The following is an 11,162-nucleotide window of genomic DNA, read 5'->3' on the forward strand; positions in this document are numbered from 1 at the left end:
ATTTGTGTCAAATGTTTCACGGAAGCTATGCTATTCAAATTAGATTATACAAAGATCAAGTAAAGACATTATTCGACAATAATAAATTGCTACGGTTTCATCATGCTCTCTTTGATTATTTGAAATCGTACGTATTGTTGCCGCCAATAGTATCGTATCCTTAAAAATCGGGGCCGGCGATTCCGTCCATTAAGAAAGAGGTACAAGTCGGCGTATTCTCGCCATTCAAATAGAAAGCATCGCGAATGCAGTGCATTTCGCATAGTATACGCTTCCTTTGCAGACAATCTGCTTCAGCCACGTGCAGGCAGATCTCAATTAACAAACAGTTTCTTCGCAGATTTACCGTTACCTCTAGGTTAGCGAATTTCAGTAATTGGGGTACGACTAAGAAGCATCGGAACGTAAAAATACAGATTTTACTCGATATGGTGGATCCAAAGATCGAAGAAATTCTGTCACCCCTTCGAGCTAGTGTCAAGGAACAAGTAAGTGCCATATGGACGTTAATCGGTCTCTGTCTGCGACGCGTGTGCCCACGTGCAAGACGTTATAATTTATTTCTGCATTATTAGTTAATTTCTATCACCGAAGAACTTCGTCTATATAAATTATAAAACGTAAGCTTGTTTTATTCCAACAATTAGTGTTATTCGATTGTTTCATCGCCTTTTTCTTTAAAGGGTGACTATGTTCGAAAGCTCAAGGCTGATGGAGCTCCGGAGTTGGATGTCAAGAAAGCAGTTGCTGAACTTAAACTTCGTAAGAAGTTGTTGGAGGACAAAGAATTGTCTCTGTCGGAGTCGTCGACATTCGATAGAGCAAGAATGGAGGATCTTTTAAAACGTAGATTCTTCATGGATCAATCTTTTGCAATTTACGGCGGGATTACTGGCCAATTTGATTTTGGCCCTATGGGTTGCGCATTGAAAACAAACTTGCTGAATCTGTGGAGGAACTTCTTTGTATTAGAAGAGCAAATGTTAGAAGTGGATTGTTCCATTCTAACACCGGAGCCGGTACTTAAAGCATCCGGACACGTTGAAAGATTTGCAGATCTAATGGTGAAGGACGTAAAGTCCGGCGAATGCTTCAGACTAGATCACTTAATCAAAGCGCATTTGGAGAAAGTTATTAGCGATAAAAAGACTGATGAAAGTACGCGTCTAGAATGTAAAGATATAATCATTAAATTGGATGGAATGACGAAAGATGAAATGGCTGCAATTATGACTAAGTTTGCTATAAAATCTCCTCTGTCTGGAAATGATCTAACGGAGCCGATAGAATTTAATTTGATGTTTGCGACACAAATCGGACCTTCTGGCCTTGTAAAAGGATTCTTGAGACCGGAAACTGCTCAAGGTATCTTTGTAAACTTCAAAAGACTGCTTGCATTTAACCAAGAGAGATTACCATTCGCTGCCGCGCAGATTGGCAATGCATTCCGTAATGAAATTTCCCCAAGATCCGGGCTGATAAGAGTGAGGGAGTTCACTATGGCGGAAATAGAACATTTCTGCGATCCCAGCGATAAGAGTCACCCTAAATTTGAGACAGTGAAAGATTTAAGCCTGCTCTTGTATTCCGCTTGCAATCAGATGGATGGGAAGAGTGCTCAGCATATTACTTTAGGTGACGCGGTGTTGACGAAACTTATAGCTAATGAAACGTTAGGATACTTTATGGGTCGAATTCATCAATTTCTAATCAAGGTCGGAGTCGATCCAAAGAAATTACGTTTCCGTCAGCACATGGGAAACGAAATGGCTCACTACGCGTGCGATTGTTGGGACGCCGAGTGCTTGACTTCTTATGGCTGGATCGAATGCGTTGGTTGCGCGGATCGATCTGCTTATGATCTTACGCAACACACTAAAGCCACTGGAGTGAAATTGGCGGCAGAGAAAAAGTTACCAGCACCAAAGAATGTCGACGTATGCGAAATAGTAGCGAATAAAGTCATAATAGGCAAAACGTTTAAGAAGGACAGCAAGTTGGTACAAGATGCATTAGCGTCGTTAACCGAGATTGAAATCAACGCGGCGGAGGCTGGCCTTAAGAAAAATGGGGAGTACAGTTTGAAACTTTCTAACAATGCAGAGGTGGCGATTAAAAAGGATATGATTCAAGTGAAACGGTATCAGAAGACTGTACACGTAGAAGAGATAATTCCATCTGTGATTGAACCGTCCTTTGGGATTGGTCGTATAATGTACGCGATCTTTGAACATAACTTTAGGACGAGGGAGGGAGATGAGAAACGGACCTATCTGAGTCTGCCACCAGTCGTGGCTCCTTTGAAATGTTCGGTCTTACCTCTGAGTGGCAATGAGGAATTTGTACCATTTGTAAAGCAATTGTGTAAGTGTGTTTGCTCTGAAAAATATATGGGAACTCTGATGGTTAGAGTAATACTTATTTGTCACTTATTTACAGCTCAGAATCTCACGAAAGTAGATGTCTCGCATAAAGTGGACGATTCTTCTGGCAGTATCGGACGTAGATACGCACGAACGGATGAAATCGCGATACCATTTGGTATTACGATAGATTTTGATACTTTGAAAACACCTCATAGTGTCACACTTCGTGAAAGGGACGGTATGGGGCAAGTCAGAGTAAACGTGAGTAAATACTTTGGAATCCATGAAAAGGGGAAGAATGGATAATTAGAGAGAGAATACATTGTTCTTTTAAATTTGCAGTTGGACGAACTTCCGAGTGTAGTAAGAGATCTGTCTTACGACAAAATTACGTGGTCTGAAGTTGAAGCGAAATATCCGAAATTCGAGCAACAAGAATCAACGGAACCATAGGGAAATACGTTTAATATGTGCTGAATAACTTATTTGTAATATATAAGTATAGCTGAATTGCTACAATAGCAATTTTTATTTTGTATCGATGTAACTTGCATTTTTTTTAAAGTATTTGCTTTCCGAATATTTTCCACAAGTACTATGTTAATAATAAAGTACTCACATCTGCAATATCTCTTTCTTGGAAGTATCTTGATCAGCAGCGATAGAAGTCGATATGAAATTTAACACCCATTCTTGCAAAATCATGTTTAAAACAGACGGTTAAACACTTTACAGTTTTCACCCACTTTTCCTTATCCATGTCATCGTGGACAACTTCTTGAAGTTGCATATTAACACAACGAACATCTGAAGAACACGACAATAAAATAGCAATTAGTAATCTAGGGGTATCTAGTAAACAAACTATTATAGATATTAATTAAATACTCACTGCATTTGCGAGATCGTATTTGACAGCACATGGCGCAAAGTGTTTTCAGCGTTCGAATTTCGCCGATAAACTCGAAAACTTGAAGCGCCGGTAACTTAAGAAACAGCTTTTTTAATTGTTTATCCAAATCCTCCCGATTATGCCACAGTTGTAGACTCAGGTATACTGGACAGAGTTAAAAAGAATTTATGTAATTCTATCTTTTCAAAATAATAAAAAATCTATCACACAGTAAGACTGCTAAATTAGATGTACAAAGATCGCGAGAAATTAAATACAACATACAGTGTTCTAGCATCAGAAAGGAATGAGAAAAGTCCAATATAAATAACATTGAACAAAAGACGATCGACCGTTTAAACGCGTCGATAATCGATGTACTTTCAATCGATAAAACAGTTAGTACCGCCTTCTGTTCATAGGTAGCGCTTGTTAGTTTCCCGCGATTTAAAAGTTTCGTTGTAGAAAGTGTAACGGAAAGTAATAGAAGTAATCGTGGCGTGAAATAATAAAAGAATTCTCAAATATCACGAACACAAGTTATATCGTTACTTGGATTACCTAAAGTGCTTGAATACCACGCGCACAGTGTCTTAATCGTGCAGTTGAGGTACCACGGATGCCGAAATCTCAAATCGATGCTTGTCGACAGTGCAAAGGTATGTACTTCCGTGCTTTCCGTCAAGAATTTCTTATGCACGTCATACTGTGGTATTCCGACTGAAAAGTACGAACAACTAACGCTTGCTATGCACGAGTTCGCGTTGCAAGACGTCGATAATAATCATACAGTATTTTCGTACTAATGGCATATTGTACTTTCAGTGCCGGGGCCCAAAAATGTGTTTCTCGCCAAGCACCGTTGGGAATCAGAACCGCTGCGCTGTAAATTTCGTCCTCCATACACAGCAGTTGCAGCCAACGCCAGTTCCGGCCAAGTTTTCTACGGGATTATGGCGGGTATCGGTGCATTTCAAATTAAGTACGTATTTATTCAGATTTTCGTAGAAATAACTATTCGTTTCAAATATTAACTAACGTTTCAAATATTTAAAGCGTACAATAGTGACGATGTTATGAATATATTATGTATGCATATACCGTAAAGAAAGATCTATCATTGGTTAGGTTCAAGATTACGGTTTTTATGCCAAGAATAGAACAAACGAACCGTAGTTGCCATGCTTAAGGGGCCATATAGGTTTCTCAACGCTAAAACGTAGTCAATGTTTGCGAGTGATTCAGGGATAAACTATTAATCCGATTGGTTTAATTCTTTTTGTGTTTTATAGGTACATGTTTATATATATAATTAAGTTAATCGGATGAACGGCGAGACAGTTATCATGCCCACCATCTTGGAAAATGATGTTTCGAGAAAAACCCACATTTTTAAAAATTTTCCAATTCTCATACCTGAGGTATGTAACCATATATATATATATTATGGTGATATAGATATATATGTATATAGATATATATGTATATATATGTATATATATCTATATCAGGTATGAGAATTGGAAAATTTTTAATAATGTGGGTTTTTCTCGAGACATCATTTTCCAAGATGGTGGGCATGATAACTGTCTCGCCGTTCATCCGATTAACTTAATTATTTACACACATATTCTACATAAGATTCGTTATCCGGTGACGGTGAACTTTTTCAATTAAATTGGACCATTTTTTAATAACAAGCGAAAACGTACGACTTTTATAGCGAAAATTACGACTCTTTTCTTTAAAGTGTTACCATTGTCGCAATTTTTTTTCTCGAATAAATGGCGACGTCATCGGATAACTACGATCCCAAAGATTCTTAAAAAACCGAGATTTTTTATTCAGACCGCTCGTACGAGCTGAATCGTGCACACCGTTTGGGCAGACGCCACATTTTACCTATACAACACAAAAACAATTAAACCAATCGGACTAACAGTTTATCTCTGAATCACTCTAAAACATTGACCACGTTTTAGTGCCGAGAAACGTACATGACCCCTTAAAGCAATGCCCCGTAGTTGTGTGCGTATAATGGATTAAGAATACGGAAAAGATTAAGTTGGTGAATGTACTTGGCTAGATTGACAAGCAGATCCCCCGTGGGTGTTGCTATATACGCGTAGTTTACGGACAAGGTGGTGAGAAACTCGAAACAGCCGATCGCTCGGAACCAGTCGCATTTCTTGATTCTTTTATCCGCATAAAATCTTGATCCAACGGGACGGTCGGTGTCTACTGCGAGGCCTACCATTTTCTCGAACGCGCGCCAACAATACACGTATCTCATTGTTTTACGAGAGTTGTACAATGCCAATAGCAGCTGTACACCTTCGTCTGGCGTTAATGACAAACCTTCCAGACAAATAGATTCCAGGCCGGTCTGTTTGCTATAATGTACGACGTACACATAAAATCAGTATCACCGCAGCCCGATACATGCCTAACATCCTGTCGCGCTTTTACGATTCCATCTGCACGTTCATTTCTTCGGAGGAACGTGACGCAACTGATACGTTATCCAGCTGGAAATCTGACCAACGAATTCGCGCGATCTCTGATTTCTATTTAGTAAATCTGCATAATTGCTAAATACCAGAGGAGCTTCTTGAGATGATTTATTATGCCCTTCCGACCAAAGTGATCAAAGCTCCTCAGTTGTATTAATTCTCCCCACATGCTGATGCATCTCTTGCGCGTTCGGCTTCGCGTAAGTCTGCAAAAGGGACGTGGCGTAGAAAATTCTTCGGAAGGTTCACGCGCGCGTAGGGTTACCAGATCCAAAAATGAAAAAGGACGTTTTTAGGCGATAGGAGGACACTGCGCTTCAGTGAAAAAAGGAGGACATGTCCCCTTTTTGCATACCATGTACTAACCCTAGGCGCGTGAGAAGATTCGACAAGGTACCGAAGGGTGAAATGTATTTCTTACTTGGCCAGCGTAACGCGGAGGGCTAGATTGAGATTTTTCTGGTAAACGGGCGAGTGCCTTGCCGCGGTCGAGTACAAGTGCCAGTAGAAGCGGGCCTGGGCATAATAACTTTTTAATTATCAGCCGCCGCACGTTCTCGCCGACCGACATCCGTAATTGAGTTCTAGCCGCTCGTGTTAATTGAGTTCTCGGCTTTCGGATACATCGGCTTTCCTCTAGCGATACCTATACGTACCTCCCTCGAGGGCAGAGGCAAATTCGGCGTCGCCCTTGGAAACGCGGCCCTCTCGCAATGCAGCATCATTTCCCAGTGCCTGCGCGATTCATCCGCGCGTTGCGTTCTGCGCAACGTCGTTCGGATCTTATAATTTCCCGCCGCGCGCCAAGCCATTGTTCGCCTTCCCATCTCGTTATCGTAATGGAAATATTACCTGGAAAGCTGTTTCAGCAGCTCCTCGACAAAAGGGTCCTGTTCCTCTGTCATATCGTAACACACGGAGTAGTTTCCGCAGGTGTAGTCGAACAAGGACGTCTGCCTTTTCATATTTACGTCGATCAATGACATAGATCAATCGGAGATTCGGAATCGAAAGTCATTTCTTCTTATAATTTCATATATTACCTACAATCCTCTTCTTCCGGATCTTTCGTCGACCAATTGGATTCCTTAGATGCATTGGAGCACACCGAATGCTCTTCACGAACGCAAGTATTCGGCTCCCTTTTTGAAAGATGATTTAATGGGAAAAAGTGTACATTTTGGAAAATATAGCAAAGTATTACCTATGCTGCTTTTGCAGTTCTTCCGTCAAGGAATCGGATTCCTTAGATGCATTGTAACACACCGAATGTTGTCTACAAACGCAACTATTCGGCTTCCTTTTTGAAAGATGATTTAATGGGAAAAAGTGTACATTTTGGAAAATATAGCAAAGTATTACCTATGCTGCTTTTGCAGTTCTTTTGTCGACAATTCGGATTCTTTGGATGCATTGTAACACACCGAATGCTCTTCACGAACGCAAATAGTCAAGTTGCTTCATGAAAGATAATTTAATGGGTGAAAGTGTACCTACATTATGGAAAATATAGCGGAGTATTACCTATGCTGCTTTTGCAGTTTTTCAGCTGATGAAGCTGATCGTGAGTTTGTACAGGAACTATCAGACTTCTTCGTCGATATGCAATTCAATCTATAATTTTTACAGACGGAAGAGTTTAGATCCATTTTAATGCTAGCGAACTAGATAAAGAAAGTCGATGGTTCGGAAGGGAAAATATCATACTGTCACTTTCACATTATGTGGTTGTACCGTGTAATGATTCAGGTTAAAAATATTTATGATTCGCAAATGTTCTCTGCTACATTCGTGCCAGATAAACGAATAGAGATTCTGTCCTCTAACCGGCACGGGTAATGGGAACGATCGAGCCACTTCCTTTTAAGTGCCATTGCTTTTATTGGAATTTCGGCCTGGTACCACTCCGCGCACTCACCATTCGACGTGACGTTTTAAAAAAGTTTTAGTAGGCTACCAGGGAAAAGTACATCAGCCACGCGTGTTCCACTATCAGGCACCGTGGAATGTATGGTGCATTAAGAACGCAGGAGACAAATTACTCCGTTATTATAGCTGATCCTCTTGCACATAGAATGCCACGAACTGTTTCCATTAGTTTTGTAATTATCTGTACGCATTTCTTCAAAAAATAGCATCGCATTATTCTACCATCACTCAGATCGTAGAGACCACCCACGTATTTATGATCACGCAAGTACATTTAACAACGATTGAAGCGACTCTCCCATCGAATACTTAGAATCCTCGGGCAGAGTTGCAAAAAGTAATCTGATTAAAGCTCCTATTGGAAAGCCCTGTTTCCACGGAGTTGCAAACGCAAACACAGTTTCAAGGTGTCTTACGAAGCCAAAGAAGGACATGGGAGGTGGGAAAGAAAAGGCGGGACAATCATACAAGGACCGAAGCCGAGTTCGTGGGTGCGGTTCCAATTATCCACAGTGGCTCTGAGAATGGAAAAAAGGACCAGCGTGGCCCCTAGGCCGTAAAAAGGGTGGGGTTCTTACCCGTTCCCTTTTCTTCCTGCTCCTTCATTCAACCCTCCCGGAGATCGTGTCGAATCGATTCTCCACGACTCGTTTGCAAGCCGTCCGTCGAGTGACACACCGGATGCGTGGCGGCTGTGAATTATCATTTTTCCCAGCGAAAATACTTTGCATACCTCCGTTCGCTTAAGTCGTTCCCGATGATATAATTTTATAGGTGTCGATAGAGAGTGGGGAGGGCAGGATCGATTTCGATCGTAATTCTCTCCGCGCTCTCGATTCTGTGTTCGACCAGCGGCCGTTCTATTTTCCGCTTCCTACGGACATTCACGTCCCCGCGATAGCCGCCCGTGGGCTCAGCTCGGTGTCATTCAGAAAGTCCGCGGGGAATTGTTTCGCTTCCCTGGTCTTTTTATGCGCCGTCTATTTCTTGCCCCGCGACCCGTTCAACCGCAACCCGTTGATGCAACGGCAGCATCCTGTTCCTCATTGAAAGCGTAACTTTTTCCCGCGTCGACGACCCCGAAAATAGCTCCTCCAGGAAGGAGACCGCCTCTATTTGCGTCGCGGTAGGTCCGCGACGCTGTTATTGCTCTTACTCGAGCAGGCCCGAGCCCTCGTGGTCCACAAACCGCCGGCCTCGTGAAAACGCTTACTGGAGCGTGGCTAAAGACACAGACAACTGCCTGTTCGTAAACGAAAAGTCACTCCGGCGAGTGCGAGCCTCTCGAATAAGTCTCGCTTCCCTCTCCATCTTTCTCTGGCCCCCCCCTCGTGTTACAGGGTGCAGCTACCTGCGTAGGTGAGCGAGGGTTTCTTCGATGTTCCGAGCACGGTCGTCCGCTGAAACAGGAAAAAAGAGATCGCGCGATCGTCGCTCGTTTTCTTTCCCCGTTGCGTTTGCTCGTACACGCGACCTTGCAAATTGTGAGTTATAGTATCAGCCGGGGTTGCGCGCAGCCAGTCGTGAAATTATTGGCATAGATTTTCTTGGAGCAGTCTCTACGTTCGATTTCCTTCGTATTTTCACAACCACCAACCACCTGATCTTCAGATATTAATTTTTCATCGCGATATGAGTGATTAGTAATGAAACCTGACGCACCGTTTCTGAAAAATTACGACCTGTAGGGTGATTTGAACAAAAAATGTCATTACGTACCACTGTGCGCCGGCGGGTTAAGGGGTTATACCTAACAAGGGAAGATCCCGAACCCGAAAATTCAAAAAATTCTGAAGCTTTGTGGATATGCAGAGAATTTTCTCCTGATTACAACGCAATTTTTTTTCTGCCCAAAATCACACTAAGCGGGTGAAATTAACCCCTGAAGATTCGGCTATTTTACGATTTTATTTTCTAACTCGCAATCTGTAAGAGATAGAAAAGAAATTTCAAGACAAAAGTTACTTCTTTTAATTCGATCTACCATTTGGTAAAAAAATTATTTTATATTTCATGAGTTATAACACAAAATCGGAAAATAACCGGATTTTCAGGGGTCAGTTACACCCCCTTAGAGTGAATTTGGGCAGCAAACAAAAATTCCGTTGTAATCAGGAGGAAATTCCCTACATATTCACAAAGTTTCAGAATTATTTGAATTTTCGGGTTCGGGATCTTCCCTTGTTAGATCTTCTAGATCCTCGTTGCGCCAATAATTCTGCGCCTCTCCGTGGACATGGTGCAGGGAGCTTAGGATCGATATCTCACGTTCGAATGCAGGACAGAGGAAGAATGGATCGCGTCATCGGTTGCGTACACCAGTTGCAATTAACAGTCGCTTCCTCGTCGCGGCCCCATGAGAACTCGCGTTAACTGTTCCCCAGGCTTAACGGGTAGGACCCCGTGCGATAGTAAAGCGCGCGATAACGACCGAGTAAATTGTATCGTGCACGTTTTACGCTTTCATTTGCATAAATATTCTTCGGTGCTCGCGTTCTTATACGGCCACGAGAGCCATGATGCCCGGTTTACCCGCGAACGCGGCTGTCCGCTAACAATTTATTCGGTCCGTTCGCTTTTGTTTTTCCCAGGAATCCCATATTGCGTCATCACGCTGGCGACCGACACTTTGTGTAGGATTTTACGACTGGGCGAGGTGTTCTAAAGCTGCCCCGTCCGGTTTTCCATCCCCGTAAAAATGATTGAACATCCGAGCTCATTAAGTGCACTCGCTTGTAGAAGGTTATCAAATAAATTGCTCGATAAGATGATAGGAGTAATTAACGCCGATTTACCATCGGCAATTGTACAGCTGATTTTAACTGCCCGCGATTCCGCGGCTGGTCCCCGCGGGTCGCCGCGCCGTTCGAATTCAGCGCGCATTTTATCGCATTAAACGCCCCTGTATTCGTCGCCCATTAAAAGAGCACGCCGTTGCCATCTGTTACGTTTATTTTCGGCATCTGCTACTTTTTTTCCCCGGTGTCGAAGTAACGTTCCCAATTAATCGATGACTGCGTCATTTACAAGGTGCGGAGGGGGCATTAACAGAATTCTAAGTTACCGGGGGCCGTCGCGCTCTGTGTCCCCAAACGAGCGCGACACATTCCTGAAATTTTATTGCATGGTCGGAAATCTTGTTCGACCGTCTCGCCAACAGCTTTTCGATCGTGCCCCGTTTGTTCTTTTCTCTTTTATCTCCTGGGTACCATGAAATCCCGCGTGTCCCGCTCGGAACAGGACTCGGCCTGCGGGGCGCGGATTTATAGGCTTTAATTAAACGCTATTCATTAGGCTTGCCTTGGCGCGCGCGCCATGGTAGCCGAAATTGGCTCGAATGTCCCCCGAAAGCACCGATTAGGTTGGCGTATCGTGTTCGTCGCGTTAGACCACACAGGCCGGCCGAGCCTTTCGTCAGCTCGTCGACGATAATTTTATACGCGTAACGTTTCGCGAGTAGGA

General features: G+C 42.8%; 1 protein-coding gene across 2 annotated transcripts; it reads left to right on the top strand.

Moving 5' to 3' along the window:
* The first annotated feature begins 74 nt into the window (after window positions 1-74).
* Window positions 75-2,995, top strand: Glyrs (glycine--tRNA ligase). Of its 2 annotated transcripts, XM_076831159.1 has the most exons (5): window positions 75-200; window positions 341-488; window positions 684-2,364; window positions 2,440-2,627; window positions 2,709-2,995. In XM_076831159.1, the coding sequence occupies exons 2-5, from the start codon at window positions 429-431 to the stop codon at window positions 2,817-2,819; spliced, it is 2,040 nt and encodes a 679-aa protein (XP_076687274.1). In that variant the 5' UTR covers window positions 75-200; window positions 341-428; the 3' UTR covers window positions 2,820-2,995. The 2 variants fall into 2 exon arrangements, with proteins under 2 accessions (XP_076687274.1, XP_076687273.1); XM_076831158.1 differs by lacking the exon at window positions 75-200 and having other exon boundaries at window positions 207-488.
* The last annotated feature ends 8,167 nt before the right edge of the window (window positions 2,996-11,162 follow it).

Source organism: Andrena cerasifolii, chromosome 2 (assembly GCF_050908995.1).
Source record: "Andrena cerasifolii isolate SP2316 chromosome 2, iyAndCera1_principal, whole genome shotgun sequence".
Lineage (NCBI taxonomy): Eukaryota > Metazoa > Arthropoda > Insecta > Hymenoptera > Andrenidae > Andrena > Andrena cerasifolii.

Bases quoted from the DNA above. Each gene is read 5' to 3' on its own strand.
- Glyrs (XM_076831158.1), top strand. From the start codon at position 246: ATGCAGTGCATTTCGCATAGTATACGCTTCCTTTGCAGACAATCTGCT. The intron at 489-683 runs GTAAGTGCCATA...TTTTCTTTAAAG, and splicing joins GAGCTAGTGTCAAGGAACAA to GGTGACTATGTTCGAAAGCT. The intron at 2,365-2,439 runs GTAAGTGTGTTT...ACTTATTTACAG, and splicing joins ACCATTTGTAAAGCAATTGT to CTCAGAATCTCACGAAAGTA.